General features: G+C 40.7%; 1 protein-coding gene across 5 annotated transcripts in view; it reads left to right on the top strand.

Annotated features, from left to right (window-relative positions):
• The window catches only part of CCDC68 (coiled-coil domain containing 68), a 57,914-nt gene that overhangs the window by 40,311 nt on the left and 1,112 nt on the right, over positions 1 to 16,491 (top strand). For 3 of the 5 annotated variants that reach the window (XM_086372441.1, XM_086372442.1, XM_086372443.1), the window contains 3 exons: positions 3,196 to 3,301; positions 4,599 to 4,682; positions 14,386 to 14,462. In XM_086372441.1, the coding sequence (XP_086228567.1) occupies positions 3,196 to 3,301; positions 4,599 to 4,682; positions 14,386 to 14,462 (267 nt within the window). Of the gene's footprint in view, positions 1 to 3,195; positions 3,336 to 4,598; positions 4,683 to 14,385; positions 14,463 to 16,491 lie in introns of all 5 variants that reach the window. The other 2 variants (XR_015153548.1, XR_015153549.1) reach the window with 1 other exon arrangement.

The following is a 16,491-nucleotide window of genomic DNA, read 5'->3' as shown; positions in this document are numbered from 1 at the left end:
AGCCAGCCTGGCTGTGCAAAGCATCCAAGTTCTTTCTCATTGTCCCCCAGGAAAGTCCTGAGTCTGACTGCTCTTTCCCTCTTTTCTTTTCTCTTTTTTTCTCTTCTCTCTGGAGCAGTTTTGAACCTTAGCACTAGCTATCAGCCAGATTTCTGTTTGCCTTCTGTACTTCTTTGATCCATATATCCACAACTCATCTTTTTGTGAAGTGCTTCAAGTCACTTTCTAATTTTTCTGCTGAGTTCCCGTGCCCTTGATTTATAGATGCTCTTTATATATTCTGGATACAGTGCCTTTGTTAGTCATTTACGTTACTGAGATTCTGAGGCTATCTGATTAACTTTCATTTGATGATCAGTAGTTTTAAGGTTTTGTCTAGTCAAACTTATTAGTCTTTTCCTTTGCAGTTAATACTGTTCTGAGTCCTGTTGGGTTGGCCAAAAATATCATATGGAAAAACCCAAATGAACTTTTTTGCCAATCCAGGATTTTAACAATCTTTCTCTATTCCAAACTCATTAAAATACTCTTCTATATTACCTTCTGAAATTTTTTTGGGTCCCCAGTTTTATCTTACATAGAATTTTTTTTTTGATGAGGTATTCAGTTCAATCACTCAGTCGTGTCCGACTCTTTGTGACCCCATGACTGCAGCACTCTAGGCTTCCCTGTCCATCCCCAGCTTCCGAAGCTCGCTCAAACTCATGTCCATTGAGTCGGTGATGCCATCCAACCATCTCATCCTCTGTCATCCCCTTCTCCTCCTGCCTTCAATTTTTCCTAACATCAGGTCTTTTCCAATGAGTCAGCTCTTCACATCAGGTGGCCAAAATATTCGAGTTTCAGTGTCAACATCAGTCCTTCCAATGAACACCCAGGACTGATCTCTTTAGGATGGACTGCTTGGATCTCCTTGCAGTCCAAGGGACTCTCAAGAGTCTTCTCCAACACTGCAGTTCAAAAGCATCAATTCTTCAGTGTTCAGCTTTCTTTATAGTCCATCTCTAGTGTTCAGCTTTCTTTATAGTCCATCTCTCACATCCATACATGACTACTGGAAAAAACCACAGCCTTGACTAGATGGACCTTTGTTGACAAAGTAATGTCTCTGATTTTTAATATGCTGTCTAGGTTGGTCATAACTTTCCTTCCAAGGAGTAAATGTCTTTTAATTTCATGGCTTCAATCACCATCTGCAGTGACTTGGGAGCCTCCAAAAATAAAGTCAGCCACTGTCTCCCCATCTATTTGCCATGAAGTGACGGGACTGGATGCCATGATCTTAGTTTTCTGAATGTTGAGATTTAAGCCAACTTTTCCGCTCTCCTCTTTCACTTTCATCAAGAGGCTCTATAGTTCTTCTTCACTTTCTGATGAGGTGAGGTTAGGATTAATCTCCTTTTTCTTTTTTTCCTGTGAGTATCCAGTTATTACAATATCATTTGTTGAAAATACCATCTTTTTTTAAATAATATTCTGTAGCATCATCTTTGATATAAATTGTCTGTTGGTCTATCTCTGCTGTAAATATGTAAATGTAAAATAAGAGTGGTGTGGTTATAGCATAATTAGTTTTATCAGTCTTCTGAAAACGAACATCTAGATTGTTTCCATTTTTAATATTGTGGACAATAACAAACTATATTTTATGACATATATATGGTATGTAATTGTATAGAACTTTATAGTAGAAATTATTTCATTCCTTAGGATAAATAATGATGGCTATCTTTATACATCATTTGTACTTGTGCAAACATTACTATAGTTTTTTCTATAGCAATTTTTTCTACAGTAAAGCAAACTCTTTTTAAAGCTCTCTTAAACAAGACTGAACAAGGGGAAAATTAAGATTGTCTTAAATATTGCAAGTTGCATGAAAGCTACTTGGTTTTAAGCAACTTTATTATATATTAAACATTATTGAGTGAACCGTAGTGTTTAGTACTGTCCTACTCAGAGCACTCAAAGCCTGGCTCATGGACCATCAAAATCATTGGAACACCGAGAGCATGTTGGAACTGCAGACTCTCAGACCCTACCCCGGCCTGTTGGATCAGAGTATGCATTTAGTAAGATTCCTGACAATTTAATAAGATCTTCCAATACATATTGAGTTTGAGAAGCAATGTTTTAGTACAGGATGTAAAACAATGGAAACTCTTTTTTAAAAATAAGAACAAGTTCTGTAGTGTCACATGAATTTCCACGACCTTTGTAAAATTTGTAGACTATAAAAAGTCAAAACTGTGATTGCATTGGATCTTGGCTACTAATTGTAAAGCCATAATAAGCTAAAATAAAATAGTACTTTGTAAGAACTCATTTTCCAAAAGCACATTCACTTTACCTCTTAAAATGTACCATGCAATCTTGTAGTGCCGTAAAGGTAAGGATTATTATATCTGTTGTACTGAGGCTTAGAAAGATTGTGTGATTCCAAAGTTACAATGCTCCCAAGTTTGGTGGTCTTGCCACAAGGCATTTTGCCTCAAACTCTCATAATAGTGAAAAGAAGAGAAATAGTCAAAGCTGTGTAATCAGTACCAGTTACCTAAACGGAGCTTTGGGAAAGGATGAATAATCTAAATTCAAACTTCACTCATCTTTCTTCACCAAGGTTGATATGCACTCAAAATATTAGCCAGAATTTAATTTTTTTTCTTGCCTTATTTACAGGTAGTTAAACTAACAAAAACAAGAAACTCCTCCTCCTCCCCTAAAAGGCAAACACAGGCAATTCACTACATATATTAAACCCTGTATCCTTGAAAACTAGTTTCAGATATATACGAAAATTCCTGGCCCTATGTTCTAATCCTACTATCCCATGTAATCATCTGTGTGTTATGGCTGCTAGGTCTATGGAGCTCCCATAGGTGAGACAGATTAGTTATGTCAGTGCTTCATCTGGCTCAGTCCAACTTGACTCAGCTACCTGCTGGAAGGAGGGAAGTCACAGGTGGCCACAGAGGAGCTTTTGACATGAACTGATCTTTACATTCAAGTTCATGTCTGAGCTAATCAGAGGCTGCTTCGTGGCTGTTTGCCTTCATCTGTCTTGTTTGGCATAAGGCATTCTACCCGCTCGTTGCCCAGTAGGAGAGTAGTGTAGGAGGAGAGCTAGGTAGCACAGCTGTAAAAATAGCTGTATAATGCATTAGCAAATCTTTCTTTTTTCCTTTGCATTTCCAGTTGCCAGGATCTTCAAAAGGAGATTTCCCTCCTCCAGGAGCAGATCTCACATCTGCAGTTTGTGATTCACTCCCAGCATCAGAACCTGCGCAGTGTCATTCAGGAGGTCAGGTTAATCAAGTGTGTTTCTCTGGCAGATGGTAGGTTTACAGCGAGAAGACCAAATACACACGCCTTGTCTGGACTCTGCAACTGAGATTCTTCTCCCCACTGACGGTTCCTTTTTATTCCCATGAGACATGGCTCTGTTTTCAGTGTCCTCTTTTGTCTCTTTGCCCACACCTGTGATGTTCTCAATGAACATCTTTGGGAAATTATATTTACTCTTTAGAGGTTTCAGTGATTTTTTTTTTTTTACAGTGTTCTGAGCCAGGTAATGTACACTGTTCTTTAGAAGATTTTTTAGATTAAGAGATTCAGCCTTCTTAGGGAAGAAATGATCTGTTTTCATTATTTCATGAAAAACGGTTAATTTACATAGGGGGTGTGTTAGCACAGGGATGGTTCTGGCCCTTCTTCACTGGAAACATCTCGGCAGGTGAAAGAGGTCGTTGTGGTGGCAGCCAGATGGATGGTAAATTGCACACTCAATTTACGTCAATATTTATATTGATCTGATTTGGGAATTTGCTTTAGACTTAAAACCAGACCCTCATTTTTGTTTGCTATATAATATTCGTTTCTAAATGGAGTCCTTCCAAATAATGCAAATGCCTTTCTAACACGATTGCAGCATTTGTACTTGGTTGGCTAGATCTCACCAAAAGGCCAAAGAGTTGAATCATGGCAATTTGAGAGCCAGGGAGGATGGAGGGGGCATCCCATTTTACAGATGAGAAGGCTGAGGTCCACAGTATTTAAATGGCAGAAGTGGCCTTGGAATCCACATGCTTCCTCTCTCACGGCATCATCCTGGACTTCATCACCCCACCTCCCCATCACCCCCACGTTGCCTCTTAGCAGATGTTCCTCCAAAGCAAAGTGGACTTACCTTAACATGCTGCTGGTTGACCAGATCTCCGCTGCAGGGAGTCGCCCTGTGCCAGGCTGTGGCTTTCCACCATGTCCACCAGCCTCTGCTTCTGCAGGAGGAAAGCATTGTGGGGATGAGTCACAGACAAGGACCCGTGTTGCTTCCTACAGGATGCATCCTGCTGAGCTTGGCTTAGACAGGTTTTCTAAAGATTAAAACGTTTAATCGCACCAGCTGTGTGCCTTCTTGTCCCCAGGTGCCAATTTGTCCTGCTATTTTCTGTAGCCTGCTGAGTCTGCTAATGCTCGGGATTTAATTTTGTTTATTTGATAAACATTATTTGACCACAGAAACCTGTACAATTTCTGACTTAAGGAACTATTCTCTGTTGTCTGGTAAGATTTTTTCATTTCTGTTTCTCAATTCTTAGATGGAGGCCTTAAAAAATAATTTAAAAGAACAAGATAAGAGAATTGAAGATCTGCAAGAAAAAGTTAACATACTGGAAGCCCAGGTAAGGAAGGCATCTATTGTATATTTCGGTGTGAATGTGAGTGTGTGCATGTTCAGTGTATCTGGGAGTCTGTATATGACTGTGTCCTCTGTGTGTGTGTGACACGCCTGTACGTGAGTTCCTTGTGTAATGGTGTAGCGGTGTGACACTATGTCCAAGTATATGTCTGTATGTGAATGTGTGTGTCTGTGATTGTGTGTGACTGTGTGATTGTCTGTGGAACTGTGATTGTCTGTGTCTATGTGTGAATGCAGGTGTGTGTGTCTGTCTATGAGTGTCTTTTTGTGAATGTGTGTTCATCTTCTATGCATAAGAATTATAGCTTTGCCAGGGAGGTACTCTTAATAATTATTTATTATCAATATCATGGGCTTTCCTGGTGGCTCAGATGGTAAGGAATCTGCCTGCAATGCAGGAGATCCAGGTTCAATCCCTAGGTTGGGAAGATCCTTTGGAGAAGGACATGGCAACCCACTCCAGTATTCTTGCTTGGAAAATCCCATGGACAGAGGAGCCTGGCAGGCTTCCGTCCCTGGGCTTGCAGAGTCAGACATGACTGAGTGAGTGAACACACATCAATATTAAGTCATTGTTAAAGGTTCATTCAAATTTTCAGAAATACTTTCTCTCTTGGGGAGCTCAGTGGTACTATCTCTCCATGTAGACTTGAATCAGAAGCTTGGTCAAGGCCCCTGTTGTCTGAAATCAGCTCAGCCAGAGAGCCAGGCTTGCTGTCTCCTTCTTTCCCCCCATCTTGAGACGTCTTCTCTCCTCTTTCTTCGTCCACATCCATCAGGGCATGCAAGCTTTGCCTCAGGGCTCACTGACTTCAAGAACCTAATAGAAATTTTCTTATGTTTCAGTGTTTTAAAACTTACCATGAATCTATAATTGACTGTGATACACCGTGATTTTCTGCCCAGTCATCCCGTCTTGGGCTGGCTTCCCTGGTGGCTCAGACTGTAAAGTGTCTGACTGCAATGTGGGAGACCCTGGTCTGATCCCTGAGTCAGGAAGATCCCCTGGAGAAGGAAATGGCAACCCACTCCAGTATTCTTTCCTGGGAAATCCCATTGATGGAGGAGCCTGGTAGGCTACAGTCCATGGGATTGCAAAGAGTCGGACACGACTGAGCAACTTCACTGCGTCCCCTCTTGATGGGGAAGCCCTTTTTAGGCGTTCAGCTGCAGTCCTAGGCTGGTGGTGTTCCCCCACTGCCCCTCCGCTCGCAGGAAGCACAGCAAAGCCTCGTGGTTGTTGGAGCGCTTGAGGACGTCTGTGCCTCCCGCCCAGCTTTGCTTGGTGTGCAGTCACCCCTCCTGTCTCTGTTGAGTGACTCTTCACGGGCTGCCTGGGCCTGCTCACCTTTCTACTTCATCCCTCGGTATTGTGGACCCTCTGTGTGTCACGCTGTGCTATTCCGTGAAAAACAGAGATGCTCTGCCTTCTGTGGAAATTTCGTCCTTTGGAGCTGTGCTGCTGCCCCGGACAGACCAGAGAGGAGCGCAGTGATCTGACTCCTAGCACACGCCTCCCCATTCCTCCCAGCTTCACATTCTTTCTGCTTTCCTCAAACAGAAGGAAAAAAGCTGCAAGTATTTTGCATCTTAAGTCTTGTAGCCATCTCCTTGTCTTGCCATTTCTGCCTTCCTAGAGGACCACTGTTGTCTTTATTCTAGAGGGTAAGCTCATGGAATCTTGGGTTTTCCTTAGATTCTCACCTAATCTAGGTTATCAGGAACTGTTTGTTTGAGGCTCACAGCTCTGTCGAGCTGAAAAATGTAGTGACTGTAGAATAGTTGTCTCAGATTTATGTCCACTCAAGCACCTGTAACTGCTTCTCGGTTTACATCCGGTGATGTGATTCAGGTCACATTAGAGCCTCTTCCTCAGAAGAAACGTCTCTAAAGGCATTTCTTCACAGCTTTTCTTACATAGTAGCCTTTGGCAAATGTTATTTATAAAATATTTTCTCTTAACGTATTTTAATAACTGTTTTTCTCTTTTTACATAACTAACGTATGTTCATTCATCCTGTACAAAGTAGGAAAGACGGATAAGCAAATATAACAAGAAAATCACTCAAATGTACTGCCCATGGGCAGTTATTCAGCACGGTTATGTCTATCTCTCTTTCTGTAGGAATTTTGTGCCTGTTACATACTTGTGTGCATATATTAAAGGTACAGACAATATATGGCACCATTTTATTGTAAACTTTTGTTTCATCAACTTTTTCCATGTCATTAATTATGTAATTAAGTCTGTAAATTCTTACTGAGTGGGTACTGTGGTGTTGGCACTAAGTTTGGGGAAAAAACCAAAATAGACGTGAACCTTGCTCTCTGGAATGTAGTATCTAGTGAGGGAGACAGATAGAAATACACTAACATGTAACTAATGGTATCATGGAAAGGTTCTGCAGGAAAAGGATAAGACGCTCAGGCAGTGACACCTGGGTGGAGGAGTGTATGTGGGCCATTTAGGTTGGTGGGTGGGAAGACTGTCTCTAGAAAAATGAATTTCAGTGTGAACTTCGTGGAAATTGGGTGGTAGGGCATGTCAGGTAGCCAGACAGGAGGCCATTGTGGGTGCTTCTAATCTAAGGGGTTAGATCATGAAAGGCCCTTAGGCCATTCTAAGGTATAATAAGAAGGTCTTTGCTTACCAGTCAAATTAAATTAACATTATCCTTTTAATTAGCCACCAAAGTTTCCACCGTACTGTTATGGAACAATCTAATTAACTTCATCCCTACTGTTGGCTTGCTTTCCAGGATAGCTTTTTGTAAACAGCAATGAACTCAATGTACTTGTACAAGTACTTTACTGATTATTTGTATAATTGCTTCCTTCCTCAAGATAAAGTTTTAGAAACAGAATTGGTAACTCAAAGACCAGATCCATCTTTAAGATTGTTGGTACATGCTCTGATTTTCCGTGTCTGCTGGGTCAGACATCTCCTTCAGCTGCCACAGCTGCACCTTAGCTCACTTTCAGTCCTTCAGTTCTGACATTTCTGACCTGCTAATAGCCCTCTTTTTTACCCTCTTTATTATTAAGGGATTTGAGCATTTAAAAATCCTTTGCTATTGTTTTAATGAAATCTAAGAAAGTTGAGATGAAAAACACTAGTGCTCAGATTCCCATTTTGAGCTGGGATTCTCCTTCAGATCCAAGTTTATTTGTAATTCAAAGCAGTCAGGTGTGAGGTAGGGATCTAACTTTTTAGTTGTTTCCCTATTCAGCAGTCTGGGCTTCCATTATGAATTTGAAACACCTATGTATCCTAGGCTAAATTTCTACGCTGCGAATCAGTGCCAGTGGTGTATCTGCCTGTTTGGCTCCTTCTGCTTTAATTATCATAATCCGTCACTCTCACTCAGTGACGACTCAGCCATGTCTGACTCTGCGACCCCACGGGCTGTAGCCCGCCAGGCTCTTCCGTCCATGGGATTTTCCAGGCAAGAATACTGGAGTGGGTGGCCTCAGGGATTGAACCTGGGTCTCCCGCATGGCAGGTAGACTCTACCATTTGAGCTACCAGGGAATTCCATCATAATCTGTAGTACATTTCAATTGGAGAGGTTGTCTTCTTTTTTTGATCTTTCATTATGGTTTTAGGCTCTGGTCATCCCTAATTAAGTGCCAGCCCTCTTCACAGTCAGGGCATCAAGGGTGCTACTGCTTCTAAGTCAGTCTTATGTTCTTTAGTTGTGTCTCTATCTGCATCATCCCCAAAGCTAATTTTACTGTCCTAAGTAACCTGGCGACCCATACACTACTAAGGCCAATTGGCCTTTTGGTGTAATAGTTAAACCAGAAAAATGTTTTGCTCCCATTGTATTGCTTCTGTATCCTCAAATTTAGCAAATAATTGCTGACTAGCCATTCAGTGTAATAGGAGGAAGCAACAGATTGCATTCCCTTCATGAAACTTCTTGGTTGCGTGCAGTCCATCTATACAAGGCTGCAATTCCTATAGCCTCTTCACTAAAAAAAAACCCATAGTGATGGGACAGCATCTCTCAGTACTGCCTAAGATTCTCTGTATGAAGCTGAGTCAAACTACTATTTTTTTTAACACTTTTTTACATAAAAAGTCTTCAAATTATAGTGGTATTGATGAATGTCTTTATGATTTTGAAATGTATTATCTTCAGCAGATAAATAGTTTCCTGCCCTGCAGGGAATGTTTTAATGCCCATTTCAGCTTTAATAAAACTCATCCAAGCCACATTAATTTATTTATTCAGCAAATAGTTTTGTGTGTTTATGATGTACCAGGAAATGTTCCAAGAGGTAAATATATGGCATAAACAGGACAGACTGTCCTGACCTCATCTAGCTTTATTTTAATTGAAGATGTGTACAATAAATACATGAACAAATCAACGCACAGCTTAATTAGGGAGGGGTAACTGCTCCAAGAAGAGCAAAACAGTGTGACAGTTACAAAGTGATGGGAGTCAGGAAGGGCATCTCTGAGCCTGTGCTCTTGAACTAGGTACCTGAATTGAGTGAGTGCTTGATCTGGAGTGAGCCTGTTTCTAGTCTAGCCCTGGTCAGTACTTTGTTAAGAAGGTCTTAAACTGGAGTGACATGTGCAGGGGTGTACTTGCATTACAAACTTAAGACCGTGACCTATTTTGAAATAACAGTGTGAGCTGATTCTGTTTATGAAAAATTGATCACCAGAGCTGAACAACCCCTTTAAAGATGTCAACTTTCTAAACCACATAGACAGCATCTTTTTCTCATCCATAATCAACACACGTGTCTCTTTGAAGGCATGCTGCATATTTCATTTTGTTTAATCCTCAAAGCTACTTTGGGTGAAAGTTATTAATTACTACATTCCCTAAGGGAGTAAACTGAGATTTGGAGAAATTAAGACACTTGTTCAAAATGACTCAGCTGCGTTTCAAGTCTTCCTGGCTTGAAGCACATGCTTTTCTTCCCCCACTATCTACTTATCTGCGTGATCAAATAAGTGTATGTATGTGCAAAATATATACATAGGTATATAAATTTAGAAATGATATTTATTTCTATACATTTAGCATATATATTTAGAAATGAATAGTTATAATGTTAAATTTTCAGGGTCATTTATATGTATTTGGGCCATTGTCACAGCTATTACATTAATTTTTTTTCTATTTTCTAGAGTTTTGAATCATGAAAACAAATACTTTTTTTCTAACCTAGCAGGGATTTTTTTTTTTCCCCTCCACAAGGGGAATAAAAATTCACTCATCTAAATCTGCTCTCTTTTTTCTTTTCAATCTTTGAGGATTTTAAACCTCTTTTAAGTCTCACCAGGAAATTTCTGCTTAACTCTGCCAAAATTACTTACTTTTCTTTCTACTTGGCGTATCTTCATCATCTTAATTTACAGCTCTGAAATTTATCTTACATTTCATGCATTTCTAATGTCTTCACTAATGACCTGCTCATATGGAGATGCATCTTCAGAAATTACTCCATTTTCTAGACTTTGAAGAGTATCCTACTTTATGTAATCACCACCATCCCTAAAATTTAATTTACTTCCAAGACTGTTTTTCTAGCAGTTTAACTATGCAAAAATTCAGTTCTTTTGGAAAACTGTATCAGTGAACTATCCTTGGGTAGATTCAATAATGGTGGACTTACTCTGGCCATTAATTTATAATTTTGTAAACTAATGATATAATTAAAGCATATGAAAGTCCATGAATAAAAATTAAAGACCTAATTCTATTTGATGAAATAAATCACCACAGAAGTTGAAATATGTGAAAATGTCTAAGATGATAACACTTATACTTCTGTATTTTTTGGAACCTAACAACTTGAGAAAGTAGGAGTTTGTTTGGGAAAAACTCCCAATAATTTCTACATACTTGTCCAGCCACAGCAATATTTTTATTCCAGTGCTTGTTGTCATCATGATATTGAGTTTCAGGTTGTGCTTCGTGACTTATGAAGTATTGTACAGAAAGGAGTTTTTCTGAGTCTTGTACTTGGCCCTGATAAATGTGGGCACTTGTTTGGAATGCATACTCAATTTATCTCCATTATACAAGGAACACCTTCATCACCAGTTTGTCACATTCGAAATACCTTTCCTGGTGAGATTTAGGCACTTAACTCTTGAAATATCACAGTGAAATGATTCATGTAGGAAGAATTTTGCTTCATTTTTCATTATTATTCCATGTAGATGCTGAGGGATGAGAAGGTGCAAAGTTCATATCTTGTCTTGGCTTTCCTTAGTTCAGTGGGTCTTCATCTTCACTGCACATTAGTATCACCTGTGAAGTTCTGAGACCTCCAGAACACTGAATGCAACCAAATGAAACAGAAACTTCGGGTGTAGGACCCAGGCATCAGTAGGTTGTAAATCTCCCAGGTAATCCCAATATACAATCAACACTGAAAACCACTCCTTCAGTCCAATAGGCTTTCCTATGTGAGCAGATATCTTAAACCTATCACTTGGCCACCCTGGGTTTCGGATTCAATGGCTTGGTTGGGAATTGAGGATGTGCAGTCTTAATAGGTTCCCAGATCAGATCAGATCAGTCACTCAGTCGTGTCCGACTCTTTGCGACCCCATGAATCGCAGCACGCCAGGCCTCCCTGTCCATCACCAACTCCCGGAGTTCACTCAGACTCACGTCCATCGAGTCAGTGATGCCATCCAGCCATCTCATCCTCTGTCGTCCCCTTCTCCTCCTGCCCCCAATCCCTCCCAGCATCAGAGTCTTTTCCAATGAGTCAAGTCTTCGCATGAAGTGGCCAAAGTACTGGAGTTTCAACTTTAGCATCATTCCTTCCAAAGAAATCCCAGGGCCGATCTCCTTCAGAATGGACTGGTTGGATCTCCTTGCAGTCCAAGGGACTCTCAAGAGTCTTCTCCAACACCACAGTTCAAAAGCATCAATTCTTCGGCACTCAGCCTTCTTCACAGTCCAACTCTCACATCCATACATGACCACAGGAATGTGATGTCCAGTGGGCCTTAGAAAGCATCACTACGAACAAAGCTAGTAGAGGTGATGGAATTCCAGTTGAGCTATTCCAAATCCTGAAAGATGATGCTGTGAAAGTGCTGCACTCAATATGCCAGAAAATTTTGAAAACTCAGCAGTGGCCACAGGACTGGAAAAGGTTAGTTTTCATTCCAATGCCAAAGAAAGGCAATGCCAAAGAATGCTCAAACTACCTCACAATTGCACTCATCTCACATGCTAGTAAAGTAATGCTCCAAATTCTCCAAGCCAGGCTTCAGCAATATGTGAACCCTGAACTTCCTGATGTTCAAGCTGGTTTTAGAAAAGGCAGAGGAACCAGAGATCAAATTGCCAACATCTGCTGGATCATAGAAAAACCAAGAGAGTTCCAGAAAAACATCTATTTCTGCTTTATTGGCTATGCTAAAGCCTTTGACTGTGTGGATCACAATAAACTGGGAAATTCTGAAAGAGATGGGAATACCAGACCACCTGATCTGCCTCTTGAGAAATTTGTATGCAGGTCAGGAAGCAACAGTTAGAACTGGATATGGAACAACAGACTGGTTCCAAATAGGAAAAGGAGTTCGTCAAGGCTATATATTGTCACCCTGTTTATTTAACTTATATGCAGAGTACATCATGAGAAACGCTGGACTGGAAGAAACACAAACTGGAATCAAGATTGCCGGGAGAAATATCAATAACCTCAGATATGCAGATGACACCACCCTTATGGCAGAAAGTGAAGAGGAACTCAAAGCCTATCGATGACAGTGAAAGAGGAGAGTGAAAAAGTTGGCTTAAAGCTCAACATTCAGAAAACGAAGATCATGGCATCCGGTCTCACCACTTCATGGGAAATAGATGGGGAAACAGTGGAAACAGTGTTCGACTTTATTTTTCTGGGCTCCAAAATCACTACAGACGGTGACTGCAGCCATGAAATTAAAAGACGCTTACTCCTTGGAAGGAAAGTTATGACCAACCTAGATAGCATATTGAAAAGCAGAGACATTACTTTGCCAACAAAGGTCCATCTAGTCAAGGCTATGGTTTTTCCTGTGGTCATGTATGGATGTGAGAGTTGGACTGTGAAGAAGGCTGAGCGCTGAAGAATTGATGCTTTTGAACTGTGGTGTTGGAGAAGACTCTTGAGAGTCTCTTGGACTGCAAGGAGATCCAACCAGTCCATTCTGAAGGAGATCGGCCCTGGGATTTCTTTGGAAGGAATGATGCTAAAGCTGAAACTCCAGTACTTTGGCCACCTCATACAAAGAGTTGACTCACTGGAAAAGACTCTGATGCTGGGAGGGACTGGGGGCAGGAGGAGAAGGGGATGACAGAGGCTGAGATGGCTGGATGGCATCACTGACCCAATGGATGTGAATCTCAGTGAACTCCGGGAGTTGGTGATGGACAGGGAGGCCTGGCGTGCTGCGATTCATGGGGTCGCAAAGAGTCGGACACGAGAGAGCGACTGATCTGATCTGATCTGATCTGACCTGACTAGACGGACCTTTGTTGGCAAAGTAATGTCTCTGCTTTTCAATATGCTATCTAGGTTGGTTATAACTTTCCTTCCAAGGAGTAAGCGTCTTTTAATTTCATGGCTGCAGTCACCGTCTGTAGTGATTTTGGAGCCCAGAAACATAAAGTCTGATACTGTTTCCCCATCTATTTCCCATGAATTGGTGGGACCGGATGCCATGATCTTCGTTTTCTGAATGTTGAGCTTTAAGCCAACTTTTTCACTCTCCTCTTTCACTTTCATCAAGGGGCTTTTGAGTTCCTCTTCACTTTCTGCCATAAGGGTGGTGTCATCTGCATATCTGAGGTTATTGATATTTCTCCCGGCAATCTTGATTCCAGCTTGTGTTTCTTCCAGTCCAGCGTTTCTCATGATGTACTCTGCATATAAGTTAAATAAACAGGGTGACAATATACAGCCTTGACGCACTCCTTTTCCTATTTGGAAGCAGTCAGTTTCCCAGGGGATGTTAACACTTGACCTCAGCCGTACGCTTTCAGAACTGCGCCTCCATGCTTTTCTCTCCCTTTCTCCACCTCGCCAATGTCACCTTGTCTTATAGGCCCAGGTAAACCAAGGAAGTCCAAGGTGCATCCAGATTTGAAATATGATCATATGATATGTTTCTTCCACCTTATATATGATAGATAGGCTGTGTATCATTTACCACTAGTATAGAGAGGAAGAAACAGAGGCTTCGATGAGAAAATTGAAACTAAGGATCCCATGAACCGAAAGAACAGATGGTGCCTGTGTTCATGGAGTTTCTAATCAAGAGATTGCACCAGAAAGACAAATGTGTAATCAATATTGTGGATATCTTTCAAAAGGTTCTTTAATAAAGTTGTTTCATGAAGTTCTTTGCATCTGTCCCTATAAAAGAAACTGTAAAATGAAACAGAGTTCAGCTGCTGAATTTCAGAAGCTAAGCCAAAATACTAAATTTGAATCCCTTGGTAAATTAGGCATTTTTCAAGGTGTGTGTTTTTGGAAGTGATATTTAGGGCCTCAACACGCTTATGTTCTGTGTTCTAACAGAGTGACTGGAACAGCAAACTGACTGCTGAGGAGGGATGTAGGTGTGGGTCAACCAGGATTACTGAGTGTGGGACCAGTAAATGTGCTGCCTGTGTGATCTCTGCACGTTTTGTTTTTTTTGTTTTCAATTTTAGAACAAAGAACTAAAAACCAAGGTGGCGCTCTGGCCTGAAACTCCCGGGACGAAGGTATCTAAGGCTGTCTCTACAAGGTAAGGCCTTTCTTCCCCCACCACCTTCTGGCTTCGTGACTCCTGTTGAACATGTTTGACATTCATCCCACTTGAGTAAGAATCCAGTCCGTGAATACTTATGTAATCCTGTGTTTTCTGTCTGTCTCCCAGTTCTTTGAGAATGGGAACTGTATTGATCTTGCTTACCACTGACTGAATCCCTGAAATCTGATGTATGAATACTTTATGAATAAATGAATGAATAAATGTAGGTATCTTTTCCCTCCTCTTTGGTATAAAGCAAGCCCAGTCTTGGCTTCAACGCTTACTCCAAACAGTACAGATTATCCCCTCTACCATTCTTGTTCCTCCATTGCTTGTATTTTCTGTGCCATTGATAGGCATTTTAATCATAAAAAGTGTGTATTTAGTTAAATTTCCATGTCTGTATCTCAAATCAAAGAGATTGTAAATGTCAAGAGGGCAAGAATAGTTCTTTATTTTCCACTTTATTTCCTATATTGTTAAGGACAAGTGTCTTTAATAACTACCTAATAATGAGTGAATGAGGCAGTGATAATGACCCGTAAAGCAATGGAAATGATAGTTGAAACCATCAAATCACTTTCTAATGTTGACAGAATCTGAAGTGACAGGTTGGTGGAAAAAAAGACTTCTGAGTTCAAATCTCATTTCCATAATACTCCATGAAATTATCACTTAAAAGAAAACATAGTCTGTAATTACATGAATCATTTTGAAAGTGATTAAAAACTTCCTGTTCTGGCAGCTTTTAAATTTCCCCGTCTGGTCTCTCTAGGGCAGAAACCCATTTTCTGAAACTCCTCTGCACAGTGCCTGACATGAAGAAATCAGGTCCCCTATGATTAGCATCAGTCTAGGAATTCAGGCAGATCTATCGCCCTTTTCAAAACACCCTGCAACCATGCTTCACTTTGCTAATGATGTATGTAATTAGAGACTAGAGATGGAGCCATTAAGGATCAAGCTTTCTAAAATCTCTGGGCCCCCAGATGCTAAGTTATTAACTTTTTTGGCCAGTAGCCCTGCAGCATCTAATAAAGAAAAATTGAGCCTAAGAAGTGTAATATTGGGTGAAATGCCTACATTTTAGAAGCAACGAAAAAAAAAAAATAGTCACTTCATGAGGGGAAGAGATGAAGATTTTAGACTAGAAAGGCAAACGTGATGACTTTCCTGGTGGCCTTGTGGTTAAGACTTCACCTTCCAACAGAGGGGATGCAGGTTCTATCCCTGCTTCAGGAGCTGAGATACTGTATACGTCATGGCCAGAAAACCAAAACATAAAGGACAGAAGCAATATTGGAACAAATTCAATAAAGGCTTTTTAAATGGTCCATATAAAAAAATCTTAAAACAGCAAGCCAGACTTTCCAAGGGAAGGGAGGATGGTCAACTTTAGCTGCCTTACTGGGTACATTCTCCTGGAGTCACGGACCATCATGGCCAGTCTCAGCTGTTCTGACCTGGAGGGAATGGAATCAAGAGTGGAGGAAAGGCGGGAGCAACAGGTGGTCTCTGTATTGACCGTATTGAGTGCTGAGACTCGGGCTGGTACAAGGAGGATGAATTTGAGACAGTGACTTCTATGGCCAATCCTTTTAGCTTCAGTTAATTAATAAGGGTAGTTTTAAAGACTTTTTTCCTCCTGTGACTTGGGAAAGGCCAAATGGGAAAGTTTCCTAATTGAAGCAGGGAAACTGGACTGAGTATGACCTTTGGTTTATGATTTTTTATGAAGTTCCAATAGTAATGATGTGTCTATAATGGTTGCTAAGTTGCTTCAGTCGTGTCTGACTCTGTGCGACCCCATAAACAGCAGCCCACCAGGCTCCCCCGTCCCTGGGATTCTCAAGGCAAGAACACTGGAGTGGGTTGCCATTTCCTTATCCAATGGTAGCTCTCATATTTGCAAAATGAAATCTGACCAATTGGTTGTTTGAGAACATAAGTGGTAGTATGGTTTGGTAAATCTAGAGTCACCAAAATAAAATGGAATTATAACTTTAGAGAGGAACTGAAATAT

The sequence above is a fragment of the Bos grunniens genome, chromosome 24 (genome assembly GCF_055505025.1).
Source record: "Bos grunniens cultivar Pamir isolate PY7600 chromosome 24, Bosgru_T2T1.0, whole genome shotgun sequence".
Taxonomy (NCBI): Eukaryota; Metazoa; Chordata; class Mammalia; order Artiodactyla; family Bovidae; genus Bos; species Bos grunniens.
This window is presented reverse-complemented; position numbering and strand designations above follow the sequence as displayed.